The sequence below is a fragment of the Sturnus vulgaris genome, chromosome 9, assembly GCF_052056855.1.
Source record: "Sturnus vulgaris isolate bStuVul1 chromosome 9, bStuVul1.hap1, whole genome shotgun sequence".
Taxonomy (NCBI): domain Eukaryota; kingdom Metazoa; phylum Chordata; class Aves; order Passeriformes; family Sturnidae; genus Sturnus; species Sturnus vulgaris.
The window spans coordinates 14,531,802-14,555,912 of record NC_142251.1 but is presented as its reverse complement, the minus strand read 5'-3'; the positions used below and the strand labels follow the sequence as shown (position 1 = coordinate 14,555,912).

Here is a 24,111-nt window from a genome sequence, read left to right as displayed (position 1 = left end):
ACACGGAGCGGCCCCGCCCCGGCCCGGCCCGGGGTGCGCAGGCGCCGCGGTCCGGGGAGTTGCGGCCGTGCCGGGAAGTTGTGCTGGGAGTGCCGCGAGTGCCGAACCGAGCCCGCCGCCAACCCCGCCATGTCGGGCTCCTCCAACGTGGCGGCCATGAAGAAGGTGGTGCAGCAGCTGCGCCTGGAGGCGAGTGTGACCCGCGTGAAGGTGAGCGCGGAGTCGCGACGGGACGGGACGGGACGGACGCGCCGCCATTTCAGCGCCCCGGGGCCGCGCCCGCCGCGCTGGGGCCGGGCCGGGCCGGGGCCGCCGGCTCCGACCTGCCCCGCCCCGCGGACCCGGCGAGCGGCGGCGCCCGGGCTTCTCCCGGGGCTCCGTCGGGGTTCCCCGGCCGAGGTGAGCCCGGAACGGCAGCGCAGCCGCGTCCCCTCCGCCGCCGCCCCTGCCCGAGGCTCGGCCGCTCGCTCCCCGCCGCCCCTCAGGACCCGGGGCCGCTCCCCTGGGGCGATGGACGCGGACCCCGCTGCCCCGTTCGTGCCCTCGGAACGCGGAGCGCCCTTCGTCGGGCTCTGGGAGAGGCCGCCCGAGCCGGGGCGCACAACAGGCTGGGCTGGCCCCAGCACGGCAAGATGGAGATGTCGCTGCCGGGCACACCAAGTGCATTGAGCTTGTGCCCGGCCGGGGTGAGACCGCGCCTGGCACGGCAGAGAAACTGGGCAAAGTGCAGACACGAAGTGTCAGTGCAAGATGCAACTTTTTGAAACTGATCGTTCTATTTTATGAGTTCACAGTTACAGCAAAGAGAAGCAAGACAAAGAATTTTTCACTGTTCAGTTTTTAGGAAGCATGCCAAAAAACCCTTATAAGGGTGCTCAGAACCCCATTATCTCATCATAAAGATGGCTTTCCAAGAGAGCCTGAAACGTGAGTTCAGTCGAGCAGAACATGTTAAACAATAGACAGTATATTTGAATTGTTTATGCTAGAACAAGGATCTTCATATATTTAATAAAGCCATCTCCAAGATCTTGCTCGTATGTCACCCTTCATACTTAGAAGTTTAACATGGAAAACATCCAAATCAGTTTTCATACTTCCGTTGTTCTTCTTCTTGTCTTTAACAAAAAGACTACAATGAAATTATTGCATAAAATCTACATAAGCTGTACTGCAGAATCATTTAGTAGTATTCTTTATACTTTTCAACGTAAAAACCACATCCTGGGTAAAGACTGTTCAGTGAATTCTAATGCCAGCTTTTATTATAACTAGGTTTCTCAAGCTGCAGCTGACTTGAAGCAATTCTGCCTGCAGAATGCACAACATGATCCCCTACTGACGGGAGTATCATCAAGTACAAATCCATTCAGACCCCAGAAAGTTTGTTCATTTTTGTAATTATGTGAACTACTTCAGTATCTTTCAGTGGTAAGTTCTTGAATTACAATTCATAAACTCTTTTGTCATTTAAATGAGACAGGCTGTATGAAAGCCACTCAGAAACATCTGACTTGTACAGCTGGTGTTGCTCTAGATCCCCCTTTTTGGTCCCTTCTCCCCTTTAGTGGTCACAGCTGTGTACTGGACATGTGCTGGCCATAGGTATGAGTAGCTATGAGCTGCATAGGAAGCTTTGCTGTTGCAGAGCTTCTACCAGTTTCTGTAGCAAAGTAGTAGGGCCAGCTACTCCTGAGCTGCTATTTGGACTAACCCAGCTGAATAGTAATTGTGCTGTATCTTCCTCTCTGTAAGGGTATTATTTCCCTTTTCTCACATGGAATTAATCACCTGACAGCATATGTGGTGAATCCTGACTGTGACATATAAACTAGACTTTAGTTCTTCAACTTTTAAAGAACAGTTCCAAAAACAGGTGGTGGTCCCCAAGAAAATCACTGACTGCTGTGGGGGGGAAGATGCCTTCTCTGCCTGAAGAAAAAAGTATATACTTTTTAAAAAGTATGTACCTTTAAAAGCCCATATTCCACTCAAGTAAGCTACTACAGGGGTAGCAGTTTAAATAACTGGAAACAGTGGAATACTCATTTGGATTTTCATTCCAAAACTTTCATAGGTTCATTAGCACTCTGCTATCACCAGGAAGACTACTCACTCATCTGGCATTTTGGGGACTAGATTTTAGGCTAACCTCTTTAGAAAGGTGAGTTTTAGATCCACAATAGTTTCACCAAAACTCAGAGAGTCACAATAACTTGGTTATTTTGACCACAGTAAATGCATGATGATTTTACTATGTTCCCTTTTCCTGTTGTCCCTTCACTTGGATCTGCTGGAGACAAAAGCACAGAGGTTATTTCAGAGCACCTGATACATATTTAACTGTAGTTCACAATCCTTAGAAATCTCAGTGAGCCTTAATCTTGAAAAATTCTGGTTATGTAGCTGACTTAAATCATCCAAAGAACTGTAGTTTGCTAGATTTAAATTGTGCTGTTAGGCAATTTACAGAAAGGTGACCAGAGTCAGATTGAATTGTTAAAATTGTTCTGACTGTAGAAAAGTTACAGATGTGGGTACTAGCAGAATAACCATGCTTAAAGACCAGAATAGTAACAGTATAAAAGTTGATCCTTAACTATTTAACAAGCAAAATACTTCCCACATTGTTTTGAGCAGTGAATTACAGCAGTATAAATGAAATGTGCTTTAGAGTTCTTGTAGCTCTTTGTTTCTGTCTCACACCACACCTGCACACACAGGGCATAAAAGGCTTAATATTTTCTTTCTCAGTTATAGCCTTTGGAATTGAACTCTTGTTTTTGTTTTAGTTACTGCAAAGTGGAGGAGTTTCACATAGATGTAGTGTATCTGTTCCAGGCACTTCCTGAAAAGAGGTGACTCCTTGTGTTTTCTTGATGAACCAAGTGTTTGTGTTTGCAGTCAGCACCACTTCACTGAAGGGGAAGTGTAATTTGTTACACAGCAAATTCCCTGCTTTTCAAAGGCAAAATCGAAACCTTGTGTTTTAGTGAGCACAAAGAGCTGGGAACAGCTTCTTCTATCCTTCCGCTTAACAGCCTGGTTTCCAGGAAACACTAAGCTTTAGTTCTTTTGTAAGAGCTTTGATTATCTTTGTCTTTGGGGATGGCTTCATTAAAAGTTCATTTTTTAAACCAGTATTCTATAAAACAACTGTGGAAAAAGAGGGTATTTTTCCTAAATAGTTGTCCATGGCATACTCTGAAACATATGTGTTCTTAAGAGTTGCTTCATTTAGCAGTGATACTTTTCTAACTAGATTCTGGTTTTGTTTTTCAGATCTTTTTAGCATCTTTTCCTACCTTCTGATGTGTGTATGGGCAGAGTGCCTCAAGGAGTGGCCTGGCTTGAAGTCTGTACAAAAGCTTAGCTTTAACGTGCCAAATCTAACTCTAAAAGTGCTACTGTCGTCAAACTTCTTACCATCTACCTCTCCAGATGAACTGTTTGCTAGTTACGTATTTCTGTTTCATACGGGAATCAGTTTTATACGCCAAGCAAAAAATAAAAATGTCTTGACTTAGTCTGGTCTTGAAATTACTGTAAGAATTTGATTAACTTCTGGGTATGGTGGCACCTGAGTCAGTGCATCATGCTGTAGCAGCTGGAGAGCAGAGAGAGGAGTTGTAAATATTCTCTGCTGCTGCAAATCTGCCTGGGGTTAACAGTCCTTCAGAACAATGAGGCTCCAGCAGTACCATACTTAGAAGCATAACAGAACAGGAAAACATTCTGGGCTGTTTATAATTCAGCTGTACAGCTGTGCTGTATCATAGACATCACATTAAGACAGAGCAAATTACTCTTTATCTTAATGAGTAATTCTGCCTTAGGAGATGACTTACTCTATGTGCCTTCTTATTCATTAGGTAAATACAAAAAAGCACAGCTGTATATGAAAAGAAAGTAGCTCAAAGAAAACTTGACCTTTTAGCTGCCACTGAATGTGCCAACTTAAGGAAAAACTAGTTTATGTGTAGGTAATATTAATTTGAATGTTGCTGTGAGGCTGAAGAAACATTTTTAAAATTTTAATGGGGAAAACCCTGCTCAGAGACCTCACAATAGTCACTGAGCAGCATTTTTAGATGGTAGCTTTATGTACTTCCTGTAAGGGGGTTTTGCGAATTCTTTCCCATCTGTCTCTGTTTCCTTTCAACTGCTTTGGGCATACAGACCTCTTGTCAATGTGACATTTACAGAAGAGATACCTGTAGGAGTTATGCATATTGTTTTTGTTAACTTCAGCAACATGCCTGTTTTATGCAAAATGCTAATGAAATAAAATAACACGGATTTCATGGATTGCATACTGCCTTCTCCACGTTCTCTGGATAGGAGAACCTTTTTGGAAAACTATCCCCATACTGTCAGGGAACAGCATACTTTAAGTTAGAAATATGCTTAAAATATTTATCTCTTACCTGAGTAACTGAAGATGTCTGGATTAACAGAAAAAATAAAACAGAACTGTAAAACTAGAAATGCTTTATTTTGAAAGTTTCTTTAACCAACATATTTGCTGTCTTTGATGTTGTGAAGCATAATCTGCTTCTACAGCATAGCAACACTTCTGGCAAATCCTTAGTGATAGCTAAATGACAAGTTGCTCAAATACGGCTATAGTTTTTCCTGCTTAACTGGAAAAAGTCACTGTCCTTGTCACGTTGGCTATAAACAGGAAGAAAGGCACATCCTACTTGATCTGCTGCCGTAGGAAGTTTTAACGTTTGCTGTTTGTCCTTCTGCAGACAGATACTGTTCAGTATCTTTATCATTGGTTAGGAGTCCAACGTGATCTGTACTTCAAACCAGCTGCTGTATTCCTGGTCACCAGCAATTGGCAGATTTCACTTATAAGTGGAATTTTCTTCTACTTGTGTCCATTTCTCGACGCTGAAATTTAAAAGAAAAGTTTACCAGCAAGCTCATGCAAAAGGATAAAACACAAAACAAATAAGGATGACCACTCCCTTTTACAGCAGAGCAGACAGTGAAATGTAGTTATGGTACAGTAGAGTTGCAAGTAAGTAGTAACGGTATAGTGACATTCATCATCCTTGCTATATTTTTGACTTGAAATACAGCAGAATGTTTCTGCTTTGCATGTTTCTCAAACCTCTAAATACTTCAGTTAAACACTTCCACACTGAGAACTGCATTTGTACCACTTTTCTAAGGTAAGATTTGTCATTACATTCAATGTCAGAGTTAGCCTCCCCAGGCAGGACTATTATCATTACTAAGACATACCTTATGAATCCACTCATACTCTCCAAATTTGGAATCAAAGGTTCCTTTTTGAAGTGACCTCAGCTTTAATGTAAAACGTGGCCCAAGTTCTTGAATTCCCACCTTCTTTTCACTCTTGAAGATATATCTTGGGGAAGAAAAGAATTAAAATCAGGAATTAAGTTACAGGAGTATTCTCTCTCACTTGTGAGTTTTGTGTAAAACATCACCTGTGGAATCTGAAAAAGATGTAGTCTCTCTGGTTGTGAAATGTAGCCACTTGTCTTCCAATGAACTGAGGATTGTGTGGGAAGAGAGCAGCGAACATGCGGCCGATGGAATGGCCGAGCCGCGTGGTGAAATTATTCAGGATCACTTCAGGGACGTGTTCTGTGGGCTCCTTCCCTTTTCGCTGAAATGAACGTAATAAGAATGCAAAGAACAGACTGAATGCAAAAGGATTTTAATGTATTATCAAATAAGTGTTTGAAATAGGAGGACCAAAAACGTGCCCTAATAATTTTTTCAAACACAACTTAAGTTCATAAACAAGTGAAGGAGTAGCTGGTAGCATAAGGATCTTTGGTTCAACAATATAGATTCAATGAAAAAGCACAAATAATTTTATGCTTTCTCCTGCACTATTTTCTACTCTTGGCAGAACCTGTTATAGCAGATAATGCAATCTATCGTAGGAGCATTCCCTCTGTACTCATACCAGCTAGGGATATATGGGACTGAGAGTATATGGGCTTCTTCTTTAATAAAAACTAATTAGAGATTACGTATTTCAAAGAAGAAAACTCATTTTACTGCAAATTACTTAGGGTTAAGTTAGCAATTCTACAGAAGAGGTGAAAGGGACAAGAACTAGGTTTTATTCAAGACAAACTACGTCTAATGAAACCTTTTACACTGCTGATTTTATATATCCTATTGTATGTATGCTAGACATGGGGTATTTCCTACTGATGTAGGTTATCATCTGCTATTTAATGACATGATTTTAAAAATACTTGTCAGATTATCAAATACTTGGCAGTTAAAAGAAATACAGCAAATAAGCTTGAAAATGGAAATATGCTGCTTATGAAGTAGAACACACTAGTCCTCAGCCTCCTGTTAGCTTACTAAAAAAACACATTTACAAGATCAAGCTGAATCATATCAAAATGCATTTTTGACAGTTGAAACAGACTGGATGTATTTATCATTAACCAACAGATAACCCATTTTCCAAATTTTTTTTGAATCTCACCTTTATTTCTTTACGCAAACGCACACTACTCATTCGAAAATGAGCAGTTGGACCCTCAGGCAGATGACTTAAAACAAGACCATCTGTGCACCAAGTTAAGAAAAAGGCTGGTAAAATCGAGCATGTAATTTACAGAGGAATATTCTGTGCAAAATGTAGTATTACATTAGAGGTTTAGATCCATGATCTATGCCCAAGGTTTTGTTGTATGTTCAAACATATATTCCCAAACTAGGTAACCAGCTTTTTGAAGGATGTCCATTACATTTTGTTTCAATTGCTAACAAGGATTATCCTCTAATGCTTTCTCATTTAACGAATTCATAATATTTTATCTAGCCAGAAAAACTTGTTAATTAATCAAACTGTTAAATTTACTGAAATATTAACAGTGCTTATCCATACATTACAAACAACAAAAAAAGTGCCAACATATCTACACTCTTTCTTTAGTAATTCCAAGTTCTATTAGCCATCAGACAATCAGTCAGATAAATCACTGCTGGCACAGTGCTTTTTAGCTCTGTAATTTGCACTGTGAAGAGAAAGAAAACAGAATAAAGTAGATCTCTGATGCACATGACAGAATTGTTTTCTTTCCCTGATAAATACACAAAAGGATACTTGGTATTTTGCGATCTTCATTAATGACAATTAAATCCGTGAAGTCCCTCGCAATGCACTGTGGAATGATTCTTTTCAAAGCCAGTCCTCTTCGATAGTAGACATGAGAGTTGGGTATAACCGTGGCCAGCTGCTCACAAAATCTCACAGTTCTCTGCAAAACAGGGATTTAATTGCAATGTGTGTGGAATTCAGCACTGAATTCAGCTGTTAGGAGAACAGAGTTGGTCATTCCAACTACGCTCCCTGAGCATATAATACTTCCAGTATCTCTATAAAGATCTGAAGATAAGCTATTAAACTACTTTATTAAATTACTTCATTCAGATAGTGCAAGAATATTTACTTGCAGTAAAGACTGCAGCATACCTGGGGTTTTTTTTAAGAACTTCTTTTTTGCCCTTCCTCCATCACTGCAAAGCAGGAAAATGCAAAAAGCGTAATCTCCACATTCATTATTTGTAAAGGACGCTACTTTACAAAAAGTTCACAGCATCTCAAAATACAATATAGCTACTTCTTCATGAACTCATGTCTGAGTTTTCAGATAAATTCTTTTGAGGTTTATTTTTTCTTATTTTTAAAGCAATTTCTATTATGGTTTTCACAAATATCAGTAATCTCTTCAATCAAGCAATGCTGATCATTTCAATACAAGAACCCATGAACAAGGTTGGGGTTTTTTATGGAGGAAACAAAGAGTGCTAAGAAACCAACAGATTGCATACACAAAGAGAGTTATTGTTGGGCACTACATAAAATGACAGGAAAAACCCCATGTGAACGCTATTATTTTCATTTTTAATGTAACAATCATAGGATAAAAACCCTGGTATGTTATAACCATTTGGTTTCCAAGTAAAACATACATACCCCACGAGGTCGGTCTGATGTTGTAATAAGAATTTTGGGAACTGTCTGTCTATTAAAGTATGGTGCAAATTCATCAGTTGCTTCATCAAAAGCAACCTGGAAGAACAGAAGTTTTGTTAAATCCACCATGTACAAAATAACTGAGGAACAATTATTCAATCTGATCGAAATTTTAATTCACAAAATCTGTTCTGTAATTAATCACCTAAAGGCATGCGGTTTTCATGTTTTTAGGAATCTAGTGCGATGAACATGGGCAGCTTTTATTACCAGTATCAGTATTGCAAAAAGCAATCATTTAATACAGATAATGAAGGAATGACATCACCTCTTACTAAACCCATCATGTGTAAAAAGTAATTCAGCAGACTAACAGGAAAGTGGTGAATGTTGTTTCATCACTCAGTTTATGTCCCTTCTTAGAAAAAAAATGGCTACCTTAATAGCACACACAGAAATCAAAGCAATTACCTCTTCATCATTGGGATCTACAGTGGTTTCATCATACACTCGCTGATTTTCAATAGTCTTTGGTACAGCTTTTGGAGGTGCCTAAAATACATAAAGTTTATTAACATATTGATGTCATCATTAAATGCATTGCAAATACCACATTCATACTACCACAATATTGTTTGTATTTCTACATAGAATTGGAAGTATTATTTATTTGATGCCACTTTTAAAAATAAATTGCTTAACGTTGATTAAAATGTGCACAGGCACTGGGACACCAGAGAGCATCAGATGAAGAGAAGCACCATTAGAACAGTGTCACTTTTCAAAACAAAACAAGAATACAGGGGAACTTTCTTTCCACTTTTATTTCTTCTGTGGAAGAAAAGGATTCTGCTTTCAACTGCAACATTTTTTAACCTCGATATCTAGAACTTAATGACTAATAGCCTTTAATGTTTGCTCTGTTAACTTAGTCTCTTGTGTGACTATTGTAATACAGGAACCCACATCTGATGATCAGTCCAGGGAAGGAAGCAAAACCTTTGTTCACAACTAGACTTGGAATCCAGCAGATAATTGGTCTGGGCATGGTTTGGTCAGCTCTGATCGTTTTAATCTACACAGAAATTTAATTAGAGTATAATTTCTAATAATACCAGCACAAATGGCATAGCAATCATATCAGAAACAACTTTTTAGGAGTGGTTTTATGTCATTAGTTTAAAACTCATCCTGCCTGTTTAAAGCATCATTTAACACAGGAGCAACAAGGTTTGTGAAGTCAGCTGTTTGACACCTCTGCTAGACAACAGTGTCTCTGAAGAATACCACAGCCAGTGAGCAGAGAGCATACAACAATACAATGACTGGGCTGGAAGGGACCTTTAAAGGCCATCTATTCCAATCCCTGTAAAGTGAGCAGGGACATCTTCGACCAGACCAGGGTGCTTTGAGCCCCTCCAATCAGGCCTTGAACGTTTTCCGGGATGGGGCATCCACCACATCTCTGGGCAGTCTGTTGCAGTGTTTCACCACCCTCACTGTATTCACTGCTCTGCTTCTATGAAGTCTGTGGAGAAACCCTTTGGCTGACGAAGCTGAGGAGCCCCAGCTCCGGGCAGAGCTGCAGGACCCTCACCCTGGCGAGCCGTGCCCCGTTTCCCTCGTCGCCACACCGGCTCCTGCGGCCGGAACCCTTACTTTGTCTCCGAGGGCCTCTCGCTCCTTCCTCCGCTTCTTCTTGAGGGCCAACTTCTCCTACGGACATAGGGACAGCGCTCTGTTAGCCAGGCCCGCCAGACCCGGGCCTCCCCCGTTCCCCGCCAACAGCCCGCCCCACCTTCCTCTGCTGCTGCTTCCAGCGAAGGAACATGAAATGCCGCCGCTGTTTGTTCTTGATCTCGGACACGCTGAAAGTGGGTGGGAAGAGCACCCGCTCCGGGGCGGGCGGGCCGGCGCCATCCCCCGGCACGCTGCCGCTGCCCTCACCCGCCATGGCGCTGCAGCCGCGGGGCGGGGCCGGCCCCTCACCCTTGGCCTCTGCCCCGCCGGGCGGTGCCGCGCAGGCGCGGGACGGGGCTCGTGCGGCGGGCGGGGCTCACGGCGGGAGTGTCGCAGAGTGTTCCCTCACGGAGTCACGGAGTGTTCGGGATTGGACGGGACCCCCCGGGCATCATCCAGTCCAGCTCTTGGCCCTACGCAGGACCCCAAGAGTCACACCATGTGCCAGAGAGCATTGTCCAAACAATTCCTGCTCTCTGCCAGGCTGGTGCTGTGATCACTGCCCTGGGGAGCTGTTCCAGTGCCCAAACACCCTCTGGGTGAAGAGACTTCTGATATCCAACCTAAACCTCCCCTGACACAACCTCAGGCCGTTCCCTCGGGTCCTGTCACTGTCACCACAGAGCAGAGATCGGTGCCTGCTGCTCCTCTTCCCCTCTCAAGGAAGTTGTACCTGCAGTGAGCTCTGCCCTCAGTCTCCTCCAGGCTGAACAGACCCAGTGCCCTCAGCCCCTCCTCACACAGCTTCCCCTCAAGGCCCTTCACCAGCTTTGCTGGTCTCCTCTGGACACTCTCCAATAGTTTAATGTCTTTCTTACACGGTGGTGCCCAAAACTGCTCAAAATACTCAAGGTTGAGCGCAGAGCACAATCACCTCTCTTGACCCACGACATGTCTGGGCTCATTGCTCAGCAGACAGCGAACCTGGAGATAAAATCAGTGTATCTCATAGGGATTATTGCTGCAGTTTAATTTATAAACCGAGTTAGCTGTCAAAGTGGGCAGCTTTGAGCAAACACGACACACTGATGGCCTTATGTCAGTGCAGGTAACACCATGGTCCAGCAGTGCCTGCCCATGTGCACACTTTCACATTCAGACTGCCGCTCACAGTGACTCAAGTTTTGGGGAGCATCTGCTTTTTAGGAACCATAAAGGTTTTGATGGTAATGTTCCCAAAAGTTATTTTTATTCCATTAAAGTCTGTTAAAACTTGATGTTAAAATGAAACAAGAACTCCTACAGTAAATTAGAGATCCAATTTACATGAAGTCAGAAATGAAGTTTTCTATTCCTGAGCTGATTCTCATGCTTAGAGGTGTGCATATGTTTCTGCACAGCAAAGACTACACAGTGTTTTATAGAAGTTGAGTACTCAGGGATCTGGGAGGACCTGGTCTAAACTGGAGGCATTTTTAATCTCAGACTGCAAAATTCTGAGCCTCAACGGGACTGATTAGTTCCATTCGTCCCAAGCATTTTTTCAAAGCTTCATGTCTACTAATTTTATATACAAATACTATTTGTCCTTACTATGTTTCTCTCACTAGAAAAGTGAAAAAGAAATCTGTTAACATAAACATGGGAAGACAATGGAAAAAAATACCTAAAATAACCAGAACTAGAGAATGTCTTGAAGCTTGTTCTGTCCTATAAAATAATTTTGTTCTGCAACTCAACTTGCTTCACTGAGATTACTTCTGCTTAACACAGATGTAAATGAAAGATCAAAGGCCTAATTATGCACAGTCCCATATATTTCTGGCCTCACTCCCATTTTTGTCAAGAGAAAATATTTCAGCTATCCTAACTGCCTTAAGGATAAGTAGTTTCCATGGTAATTAAGGTTTAGTGGATTTTGTTGAGAATATGTTAACCAAGGACTTGCTGTAACTTTATCTTTCTAGCTGATGCAGATGTCAGAGATTGCAAGGTTGTTTCTCAAAGTCATTAGCAGAGATTTTCATCACTGCCATTAGCAGAGCATATAGGGAGTTCTGTATTGTTTGTAGTTCCAATTTGCAATTTGTTTGTGTTGGGATCACTGAGTGCATACCTGAGGAAAAAACACATTATCTTTCTCCCTCCTAGCAAGAGGGATGACAACTTCCTCATATTATTCAAATACATTTCTTCCAAGGACTCACAGGAACAAAATAATGATACACAATAATACAAGAACTTCCTAGGGCAGGGGAGGGACAACAAAAGACACCAGAAACACACTGAGGAGGTAGAGATCACTGACAAGGTACAATTATAACTTCAATGGAAGGCCCAACTAATAAATGCATGCATAATATTACTTTAGATTTTTCACAGAAGTTCCAAGGTATTTTTCTTGTTTTAGCTATGAACCCTATTCTGTGCAAATAACATTTTTACCAGGATACTCTTATTTTAAAACTTAAGTAGCATTGTCAATAAACCATTTTTTGGAAGAAGCTGCGTGGTTCAAAACAAAACAACTGAAAGAACCCCACGAAAACCCAAAGAGCACCCCACCCACCCACCTACCCAAAACCCCTTAACAAGCAAGTTCTCTAGTGAATAGTGATGAATGAAGACATTCATTCCATGTCAGCACTTAGAAATTTTGTGGGAAAACTTTCTATAAATTAACCCATCTCAGTAGTGAAACATTGTTTTGAGTTGTATAAACAGAGCACTGTTTTGTTCTGTTCTGTCATTTCAAACAGTTGAAAAAATATTTTGTGATTAAGTTGAAAGGACAAAAATTCATCTGGGGAAAGGAATTTAAGTAAGAAAATATAGAAAAAGGTGAGAATAGAGGGTAAGGTACCTCTGGATTCAATAATTTATCAGAGAACTGTTTTAGAGATGTGGGGTTTTCTTGTTTTTCCTTTTTGTTGTTTTTTGTTTGGTTGGTTTTATGTAATAACCAGCATTTTTCTTTTTTTAAAAATTTCATTACCTGAAGGTTGAGAGCATACTACATATTACTTGTCTTCAACATTCCTTATACTGAACAAAATGCTCCAGAAAATGCAGTGCTCCTGCTCCAAACCAAAGAAACTATTGTCTATGTTGGAAGAGAGCTATGCCTGCCTTCCTTCCTTCCTTCCTTCCTTCCTTCCTTCCTTCCTTCCTTCCTTCCTTCCTTCCTTCCTTCCTTCCTTCCTTCCTTCCTTCCTTCCTTCCTTCCTTCCTTCTTCACTTGAAAAACAAAACAAAATGCTTTAAATGTTTTTAATGGATTAATTTTGATTGTAGTTACATTACCTTATTAACATGGCAAAGCAATTCCCCTCTGAATCAGTGAGCCAGAATTCCTTCTGGTTGTTGTTAAAAGAGATAACCACCAATTGGTAATTGTAATCTAAAGATCACAAGATTCTGAGCACAGTTTGCAATGTCTCTGGTCTAAGGATTCTTGGTGTGTTAGCAGAGTAGAACACAAGGGAGGGATGACTGATTTTTCTCTAGGAAAATTTTCCCCATATTACAGATGGAATCAATACTGTCATGGATCAAAAACTGTTGGAAATACAAGCAACACAAGATCACAACATAACAGTAAGACCTGAGGTGGCTTGAGGTTCCCTCACGGGTTAAGTTTGTTGAGGTGCACATTTCAAAGCCTTCAGCAGGATCCTTAGGCCCTCTGAACACTCTGGTGGTGATGAAGAGGAGGAGCAGGAGCTGGGGTCTGGCAGAGTGGCTGCTGCAGCAGCAGTGCTTGTGCAGCTGCCTGGGGCCGACTGGCAGCAGCAGAATCCTGAACTAAGGCACCTTCGCTCCTCTTGTTCTTGCAGTCACAGCTGGCTCTCCTTCCCTTCACAGTGCTGTGTGCATAATGAAGTGGTACCCAAAGGTCTGATTTTGTTATGCCTGCAACAGCTCAGCCTTGACACTGCAGAGCAGTTGTACAGCTTTGATGATGTCTGAACCCTTAGCAGGCCCCTCATGCTCGCAGCTTCTCTCTGGTAGGTGTTCCCAGGGGCATGCCTAACACCATGTGCAGCAAAGTTAGTGATAGTGGCTTTGCTTAACTGATAGTTGAAAAGAAGGATAAAGGATACAGAAGACAGGACTTTCCAGCCTCTGGAGATTATCATCTTATCTGTCAATGGAACAGTGAAACCACAAGCCTGCAGGTTTTTCCGAGCTGAGAACTGACATCATGCTTCCAGCTGAAGCTATTGCTGTGTGTCGAGTAAGATCCAGAAAATGCTGAATCAAATAGCTAGGCTGGGGCACTCTCTGAAAGGAAACAAGATTTGACTACTGGCCAGGTCTCAGTATTCTCCCTGTAACTTTAAAAGTTACACAGCCAAAAAACAAGTTATAGGGAACAGATTCTAACCAGCTTCGATTTCTCTGTGTATATTCTCATCTCTGGGCTGAAGAGACTGGTTCCTTCTACACTCCTGGCCTTATTCTCTTTTTCCACAGTGAAGAATGGACAACATGGTCTCACCAGGGTGGAATAGTCAGAGTGGTGGGAGATGTTCCTGTGGCAGGAGAATCTGTCTTTGAGCCCACCTCTCTTCAGCTGAGGAAAGCGTTGGGCATGGGCCCATCACAGTGTGCTGTCCTATGAAAGATGGACATCCACACCATCTTTTTCTGAGAGAAAGCCTGCAATTGTGTTTTGTATAGAGCCTAAGCCAGTGGTGCTTGGTATGTATTATTGTACCAAGCCATCTGGGGCCTCCACTGTAGAATAGTCTCTTGTTTACCCAGCTAAGCATAAGCACAAAGTAAATGCTAAACTGCTTAGCTCTTTCCAGACTTCTTCCCAGACTCAGGCATACCCAGAGCTGTTTCTCCAGTGGTGCATTTCATAGGGGAGCAACATTAAATTACCATGTGCCTATGCAGGAACTGTGTGCATAGTTTTTCGGGATCATCTGTTTGAGACTTACAGACTTGCATTCCTTAGTGGATCTTGTCTACTGTATTTTAATTTCAGTGTTTTCAGTCACCCAGGGCAATCTCTCTAATGGAAAAAATGGGTATCGTGCACCCAATAAAGTTGGGTATTATTTAATATTTTAGGAAGAACACTAGATCTTACTATATGCTCTCAATTCTCTGCCCTCATCCCATAACACAGTACCATAAAAAAAAAGATTTTCATATGCTTTTCTGGGTTGCTCTTCTTTACAGTACCTGAGCTGTGTACAAACATTAAGATGCTTATTGGAAAGAAGGCATGATGTCCATTATATAGATGGAAAAATTGAGCTAGTCCTTCAAAACAAAAGTTAATCAAACACATTTAGAATGCCCAGTGTAAGACACCTGAAGGTCATTTTAAAAATATCTAGCACCATGCATTCAAACCAAAACTATATTCAATTAGATTCACAATTAATGACTGCATGCTCAGGAGCATTCTAGATACCAGATTCCAGGTACATCACCCAGCAAATGAGGAATGCAGAGTGTGTCTCAAAATCTTTGCTGTACTATGGGTAAATAAGGAGATCAAATGAATTTTTTTAGTTTTCACTCTGTAGTGCTCTTACTTTTTAAAGTTCCTTTACAATCTTCATGCTTTTGTGTAAAAAGTCCTAGGTTTAAGAAAGCAAACAATGGTAAAAAATAACAAAGACCCCTCTGAATAGCAGCTTTATCTTCCCAAGTTTTGACACCCCTGCCCACAAAAGGTGTCACATCTGAACATGCTGAGAATGCCATTAAAAAGGACATTAAGAGTTTTGCTCCTGTATGGGTCCCTGAGTAACACCATTAGTAACCAGCCTCCTTTTTCTGTGGAGTTTGCACTGCTGATCAACACCCATTTCAGTGCACAGCCCAGCTCATCACCCATCCAGCTGGTACTTTTTTCCACTCTGTATTTCACCCATTTGACTGTAGGGACACTGTGGGAGTCCATGCTGAAGGCATCCCTAAAGTCAAGGTAAAGAGCAAGCACTGCTCTTCCTCCTCTGTTGAGCCAGTCTTCCCATCAAAGGTTTGCCCTTGGTAAAGCCACATTGCAGCATCTGTTCTCAGTGACCTTTGTGTCCCTCAAGTGCTAGGAAATGTGTTCCAGCAGTATTTATCCCAGATTCATCCTGGGGACAGACGTGAGGCTGACAGACCTGTAGCTCCCCAGCTCTCCCCTCCTGTTCTCCCAGAAGCTGCAGCAGCTCATAGTGGAACCTTCTTGCTGAAACACTATGAAAATGTGTCCAAATGGTCTGTGTCAAACATGTCAGAACATGTATGTGTTTATGTGTATGTGAGAAAGAAAAAGAAGCAAAGCCTTTGGAAGCCTGACTGAGCAAGATTTAATCTAGGGAAGAATTAAGCAAAGAAAAAGATTTAAAAAAGAAGGCATTTTATAAGGAATTCTTGCAAAAAACCTTGCAAATGCATTATTCAAAAATTATGGAAATTCTACAGTCTACTCATATGAGTGTCCAGTTTTCAACTAAATTAAGTTTTTAAAAATGACTTTATGTATGGACATCAACACAGTAGCAAACATGTGATTATAACCAACATTATAATATTTCTTCCCACAAGACTTATCAAGATGGCATAGCTGGCCATTATCTTAATCTGGACAGATCGGCCTGGCTAGCACTGGGTATTTGATTTACTACAAGTGTGTCAGCACTTCTGCTTAGTAAATTATAATTACTAGAGAATGCATTAATTGTATATTAGCTGGGAAAAAAAAAAAGATAATGGAGGTTGCTAGAGTTTCAAGTGTCTAGTGTAGAAAACTGGAATACTTCCCCAAATAGAAATTCTATGGACAATAAAGTTGTTTTTTGACACATTTAGACTTTTTGAGAAGTTTATCCAATAGTTACCCACGGCAAAGTAGAGAAGAAGAGTCTACTGTTTCCCGCCTGGTATTTTGCTGAATTCATTGTGCTGCTTCTGGAGATCCCTTCCCTTTTCTAAAGAATTATCCTGTAAAAGAGAAGATAGTCAATGGCAACATTTCATCAGCCTTGTGGGTATGTAGAAAAACTTGTGTTTCTTGGGAGGTGTGGTTCCTTTTGTAGAAAGTGATGCTTGTATCTTTCTGCTGGTGCAATTACACATAGCTTGGGCTGCCTTAATAAAACACTCCTTCATGTACGGAGGAGTTTATCCAAGATTACAGTATGACTCATTTCTAGGCAGATATTTTTCAGACTATGCTACCTTTTGTTTTCATTTTGTTTATTAAATTCCTGTTATTTTATATCAAGGCATATTTGTGCAGTAGTGAAATAATTTTGCTGAAATAAATAGAACTTGGTATAGCCAATAATTTTGCTTGTTTTCCTGTGTGCAGTTTGCCCACAGATAGAGAAGAATTTTCTTCTTGTTCAAAATTATTGCAACATAGTTTGTAGGTGCTACTACAGAAATAAGGGAATTATTTTGTTATAAAGCAAAAGGTGTCAAGTGAAACTGTTGTTCCCTTCCCCTTGAAGATTGCTCTTAACTCCATGGTATCAACACACATTTTATTGAGAATAAGCAAGATATTGCTTAAATATTGCTTTTGATGGTTTTTTATTGTTTACTATCACTGCCAAATACAGAATATGCTTTCCAGAAAGTTATCCTGAGGTGAACACCCAACATTGAAACACCAGTCATCTATTTTAATACATGTTTGTGTGTGGCTATATTATGCTTGGCTCTTAGTATATATTTTACATTTTAAGTTGAGAAAAATAGTCAGGATCATTTTTTACTTGGCATTATTATTAAGAGAGAGGTATTTATAAATAGCTAATGACAGATACTAGTTCTTTTACAAATTTGTAAGATAATACTTGCATAAGAAACAGAAGTTGTAAAGTGATACATGATAAGAAGTCCAGAATCTTTAGTAAGGTGAGCTAACTTGAACAATATGTATTTTAGTATAATTAAGTGCAGGCTAATATTGCTAGGAAAGAAAAATGCAATGTAGTTACCTGAGGGAGGGCTGTATCATGAAAAAAAGTGATACAGAAATGAGTTAGGGGCACACAGAAATGCCACCCTTCTGAATAAATGTGGGGAGCACTGCAGCAATAGGGATTTTATTGGTGGAACAGTAGGTCTTGCCCTGATACTGAGTCAAAAACTGAGAAACTGGTAAAGCAGAACTCTGTGTTTGCTTTGGGATCTAGAAACCCTTTTTAAAGAAGTGACTTTAAAAGCTTCATCTCTAGCTCATCAATAAGCCAGGGAAGAACTAACTCACCTGGCATTATATAAATAAAGAGAATAATCATAGAAATCTTTAGTTTAGCAGATAAATATTTTAAAAGATGCAATGTTTGAAAACTGAATCAAGAGATATTTTTTTACTAAAAAACAAAACCAAAACAAACATAAAACCCCTTGGATTGACTAAGTCCTGGAAAAAAATTATAGATAGGCTTGTGAAATATTCTTTTTCACATGAAATCTTTAAACCAAGGTAGTGGATTTTTTTCCCAAAGAACACATCCCTCAATCTAATTATCACCTGTACCATGCAAAAGGTCAGGTTGGAGAATTATGGTGCTTTCTTCTGGCCTGAAAACCTATGATGCTATGAAACCTCAAAATGAAATTTAAAAAAAGGCCTTTCGATGTTTTTTAAGATTTTTAGAATATCTTCCATAATATTCATATGATATGGGGTTAGACACTGCAATGAATGGACTTCTAAAATAATTTAACAGGCTACATTTTTGCTGCATTAAGGTTGGGTTTTTTTCCTGTTTGTATGTATTCCTATATTTTGATAAATAATCATTAGAATTGCAGAATCTCTTTAATTTAAGCTACTAAGCCCCTTTCGCCTAATAAGATTTTTTTCTTTATTGGTTTATCGAATCTTTTATGACTGGTGTTTCAATGTTGGCTGTTCACCTCAGGATAACTTTCTGGAAAGCATATTCTGTATTTGGCAGTGATCGTAAACAATAAAAAACATCAAAAGCAAAATTACTGAAGCTAATAAAAACAAATGCTAGTGCGAGAAGTACTTCCAAAATGTTAGACAGACTGGTGGGCTAATATGAAGATTTACAAGATTTCTTTCTCTTTTATGTTTTAAATTTCAGAAACTATTTTTCCTTGTGTGTTGATAAAATACAAGCATGCTTTTGGACATTTAAAAGTGCTAATCACAAAATAATGAGGATAACAAGCAATGTAAGCAATGTACATTTACCTTGTAACATATAATCCCAGTGTCAGATAAACTTTTTTTTCCATCATGCATATGTAGCTCTTATTACTGAAACTCAAGCAGCACATAATTACTGGTAACAGAAAAACACTGGCGTTTACCTCCCACACACGAAGCCACACCTTGCCCTCCAGGAAATCCAGAGAGCTTCCTAAGAATTATTTCTAGCTGTGGCCTAGATTTCAGCCTCTTTTGTATCATGTACAGTGGAAGCTTGTCAGAGCCAATCCTGACTGGTGCATAGGGTTTGACTGAACAAGGAAATGGAACTCATCATGAAATCTGGTCTTACATTGGACCTTTTATCATAGAATCTCTTCTGCTTGGTTTGCATGGTTCAACAAGTTTGATACTTTTACCCAATGCAGATTGATTCTGGAGACAATCTCTGTTCTCTGCAGTAGGGGACAGAGAACAGAATTTAAAGAAAATTTCAGTAAAAATTACATACAAATTGACAAGGAAGAATTAGCTAAAAAAAATTTTCCTTTGTCTGTCTTTCCAAACTGATCCTATTTTCCTCCCATTTGGAAAAATAGTTTATTTCCTAAGCTTGCATGGTATTATTTATGAAAGAGAAGGCAGGAGAGAGTTAGGCTCAGTGGTTCAAACCCTGCTTTTTTATTTTACCAGGTGACTTTTAGATATATCTGGAAAGAAATGGCAGCATTCAATCTGATCCCAGGATTGTATCCATCAGCTGACAATGCATCTGGCCATGGCCTCTGTCATTCAGCCTCACATGGAAATGTGCAGTACTGTAGTGCCAGTATGGGATTCAGGACATCTGTCCTGACCTCAGTCTTCTTCTTCACAAATACTTTATGGTAACCTCTGATACATCTCTTTGAACCTTATTCTCCTACAAAATCACTATGAAAGCATTTTTGCCTTATACAAATAAAGATGCAGAATATATATTTCAGAAAAAACAAAGGCCCAACCAATCTCATAGGAAGTCCTCTGCTGGGAAGTAAAATCATTGAAAAGGAATTCTATCAGATCACAGTTGCTACTTCTCTGACATGGTGATCAGAATATGGAAAGTAACTCTTGGTTGCCCAAGCAAGTAAATATTGAGAAAAGATATAAAGGTTTATACTTCATCTGTATCTGATACTAATACAAGGAGAGGTGGAATATTGTTTGGGATCTGGGTCCTAAATTCAAAAGCGTGATGAAAAATTAGAAGGATTTAACAGAATAGGGATGAGATATGATTAAAGGATGCTCTCCTTCTAATGTGGGGCTCAAGAAGTTCCACCTATTTAGCTTATCAAAGAGAAAGTTAATGGGGGCCCTTTATGTACCATTCTATGGTGTAAATATTCATTTAAAAATCCATGCCTTAGCTCAGGCACACAAAGATCCAAGACCTACAATCTTAATTTATAGTTATCCATAATTAACCATTGAGAGGGTTACCAAGAATTATGGTAAAATTCCTCTTAATATTTTTATCCAGATATATGTGTTCTCCTTAAGATGATAAAATCTAGTTTCCACAGGGATAAGTTCAGGAAAATCTGCTCTCCATTATGCCAGAAGTCAGACTAGAAGATCACACAGATTATATCAGGCTTTCTAATCTGTTAATTAGATGGTTTATATAAATTCGGTTTAGTTGGGTCTGTGTTTTTAATAAACAGTATTTTTAATGTTTCATGTTTGACTGCAGCCTCATGTAATCTCAGCTGGTTCTTACTGTATATGTGTGGTGGGACTTTGTCATCCTACCAGCACCTCCACCTTCATCTTTAAGTGTTGCATCATTAGCTTGTTACACAACCTGCAGGGTTGATACTGCTGATATGATGCCAACCTCAAAATCATTTGGAGATGGAGTGATGGCATTGCTGGAGATCCCAACAAAACTGCTCTAGATCCTGCACACAAGTTATTTATCAAGACCAAATTCTCTTATATCTTTTTTAAAGCTTAGGTAGAATATACTGCTCAGAGCAGTCTCTTTACAGGTTTTTGTTGAGGAATTCTAGCATGTCATTCCAGAGTATATTTTTTTACAAGTTTTTTTCAGGCTGAGGCTGATACTTAAAAAAAGTTTTGTTCTCACTTGTTCTTTCAGCTGTATTTTGCTCAGTAGTCCTGGGAACAGCCTGCTACTCTGACAAGCATTAACCACATCCATTGGATATGCTGTTGTTTCTCTGGGCACCCCTTCAGCTTTGCATGGAGAGCAACATGTCCTTAACACCTCATCAGGAAGCATACCATCCTTTGGGGGACACTATGATTTCCTTTCCTTTGGGCTCAAGATCTTTCATTCCTTCAAGCCTGTTGGCAGAAATTAAAAGGAGTACCTCTGTTGTTTCAGGTGAGATGTCAGTGCAATGCCCTCACCTACTGACTGAGTTTCTAGGTATTTTTCCGCCTTAGGAAGAAGCAGGTACTCCACAGCTCTGCAGTTCAAAACTCTTTGAAAAGTGCTGTTTCCTTCCTGTTTGCATTCATAAATTGTTTCCATTTTTCTCATTTCAAAAAGCAAGCTGCAGAAGATAACCCTCTTGACTCTTTTTGTGCCATGTTTTGGTGCCAGTTAAGCTCCTGCTAGCTTCCTGAAACCCCTGGCCTTTAAATACTTCTTGCTTTTCCAAGAACTTTTAATAGCCACTACCTAAAATGTCAATCTACTGCATGTTCCAGTGTAGTCTCAAACCAGGCTTCCACCTACTGTGATTTGGAAAAGACATTGCATATGTCCATTACATATCCTCCACTAGCAGAAGACTGTGTGCTGAAGCCAAACTAGTACTGAGGGTGAAAAGCATTTCACCAGATTTTGAGATAAGTCTTGTAACTAAGCCTAGGTAAAGGCTTAGTGTGAAGCCGAAATAATCTCGTGACTAATAATAGATCAAACTCAGAAAAACTGTTTAGCAGCAGAACTGCTGTAGTGTACTGGAAGGGCACCCACAGGAGGAAGGAAATGAATGGTTTGAGTCTGTTAATATAAAACACTCTATCCCTCCACCCATAGGCATGTATCTTATCTGTACCATTCCTACATATCCTAGATCAAATGTGAGAGCCATTCTACTTCAGGGAGCTAAACACTTTTGAATGCTTTTTTTCCACAATACCAGAGCTCTGCAGGTATAAACTTCTCTTTATATATAGTGTGTTTCACACATCCATGTACAAGACTTACTGGAACTCTTCTCAGTATTAAGCTATCTGGGATGGAGTGCTGTAGGAATCTGAAGTACTCCTTTTGGGAGAATCCAAATCAGGAAATTCAAAGGACTAACAGATAGAAACCCATATCAGCAGTGAAAGAAATAGCATGGGTGGGTTTTTTTAAGAACAAAAGCATGTATTCTAATTGAGAATATTGGCTAACTGTCTAAGTGTGAAATACCTTAAAGGCTTGTGCCTTTGAATGTATTAGGTCCAATTTCCAAGGCTGTTGAGAATTTGTCAACTGCATAATTTTCAACTGTATTTATGAAAGATTACTGTCAAAAAGGCTGACTTTCATTTTTGAAGGCAGTTCCTGAGAAGATACTGAAAAATCCAGACTCACCCTCAGTGTTTCTGATGAACCTTTTACAACTCCTTCTGACAAAGTAATGCTGGTAAGATAATAGCTTTGCTAGAGAGCTTTTGAAAACTCGTCTCTCAAGCTTAGAAAATCTGTGTGAAGAGAGTAATAGTTATCATTCAAACTTGTTGGAGACTCTAATTATTACTTCAAACACAACACAACAACAGCATTTTTTTTAATCTCCTTGGTACACTGCAGTAGCCACACCCACATCCTTTTAGAGGAAACATAATTCTCTTCTCCTGCATACTTTGCACAAATATGTATTAATTTGTACATAGCACTCATAAATTTGTTTAGAGTTTGGCTCTTCTAATTTTTACTCTGTTATCTTATTGTAATGCTTTATGCAGCACTACATTTAAAGTAAACAATTAAAATGCTGTGAGCCCTTGAAACTTCCTTTGCTTAGGAAAGACACCTTGTTTATGGTAAAAGTGGTAAGGGCCACAAAGCTGCTCAGTTTCTCTTTGCCTTTACCACACTGGTCTAACTAAGCCAATCAGACCAGTTGTGCTCAGCAGTGTTATGTTTAGGAATGTCACTTGTATCACAAAGCACTGGGTTCATATTGCCAGAGAAGATGGGGACCATGAAATACAGATTAATTTCTTATCTGAAATACAGTGTTTCACCTTTCCTGTACTATCTGTCTAGCTGACAGTCATTTCAGTTGGACTACCAAGCTAAACCCACAGACTCAAATAGCATTATGATACGATTTTCAAAGCACCCAAACCACATGCTCCACTCCTTTCTTAGACTGATTATATACGTGCTGGTTGTTAACAGTCAGGGCACTGAAAACCAGAGGAAGTTAGCATTAAAGAAATACTACAATTGATTACAAAAAAGTATTGAAATCCCAAGTTCTCTGTACCTGCAGGGTCCTGAGCAGTGCTGGCTCTTTCAGAAAACCCCAGCTGTATATTTTGACATGCAATATGGTTCTGACATGTAAAACACACAGGTTTTGAAATATTCTTACAGTTTTCCAGGAAAGGCTTAGGATTCCTTAAGAAATTCAATGTATGGAAAACATGCGTGAACTTGTCTTTTGTAGTCATACTTGTGGCTTTATTAAAGGTTGTCCACAGAACTCTTTACACTCAGCGATGGAAAATTGCTGTATAGAACACAGACAGACAAACATGTTAAACACAGCTCTTTTAAAGGGGTTTTTCTGAAGGTGCTTGCCATTGCTTTCCTGATATGGCTGCAATGGGCTGGGGTGCAGACACCATTGGAAACATATGAAATAGAATTAGAAATCAATGGAGCGGCCTTAGGGTACACACTCCCATGGAACGTTTTCTTACTGTTCCTTGGAATCTGGTTTATTTGAAAGAGTCTATGTTGTCAGATTTATTTTGGTGACCAGTAAATAATGAAGAGAGAGACTTTTTTTCACAGAGCTAAAATAGGACTATGAGGAGCAAATAAACTCATCAAGAGTGTAGCAACCTCTCTGGGTTGTACATTATACACATTTTCATCCAGCAACTTGATACCATGTCATATTATGCATTCTCAGGAATGGAAGAAGCACAAGGAGACATCCAAAGGAAGACAGGAAAACTAGTTCTGCTATTAGTACCTCTGTTCTTTGAATTTCTGTTTGCTGTATGATGCAAGTACCAAAACAAGACTTGCAGAGATGCCCAG

The 24,111-nt window shown here is 40.0% G+C and overlaps 2 protein-coding genes across 3 annotated transcripts; one reads left to right on the top strand and one right to left on the bottom strand.

The window, feature by feature from the left end:
- The first annotated feature begins 70 nt into the window (after window positions 1-70).
- Window positions 71-4,313, top strand: GNG5 (G protein subunit gamma 5). 2 transcript variants are annotated; one of them, XR_001403660.2, is made up of 4 exons: window positions 71-210; window positions 1,276-1,431; window positions 2,078-2,164; window positions 3,283-4,313. XR_001403660.2 is itself a non-coding variant. In XM_014883548.2 (3 exons), the coding sequence occupies exons 1-2, from the start codon at window positions 130-132 to the stop codon at window positions 1,399-1,401; spliced, it is 207 nt and encodes a 68-aa protein (XP_014739034.1). In that variant the 5' UTR covers window positions 71-129; the 3' UTR covers window positions 1,402-1,431; window positions 3,283-4,313. The 2 variants fall into 2 exon arrangements, 1 of the variants encoding a protein (XP_014739034.1); XM_014883548.2 differs by lacking the exon at window positions 2,078-2,164.
- Window positions 4,314-4,474: 161 nt separating this feature from the next.
- RPF1 (ribosome production factor 1 homolog) lies at window positions 4,475-9,980 on the bottom strand. Its single transcript, XM_014883536.2, has 9 exons — window positions 9,789-9,980; window positions 9,650-9,706; window positions 8,462-8,542; window positions 7,991-8,086; window positions 7,118-7,271; window positions 6,494-6,576; window positions 5,466-5,647; window positions 5,257-5,383; window positions 4,475-4,899 (listed from the first exon to the last, which is right to left on the bottom strand). The coding sequence occupies exons 1-9, from the start codon at window positions 9,942-9,944 to the stop codon at window positions 4,858-4,860; spliced, it is 978 nt and encodes a 325-aa protein (XP_014739022.2). The 5' UTR covers window positions 9,945-9,980; the 3' UTR covers window positions 4,475-4,857.
- Window positions 9,981-24,111: the final 14,131 nt, after the last annotated feature.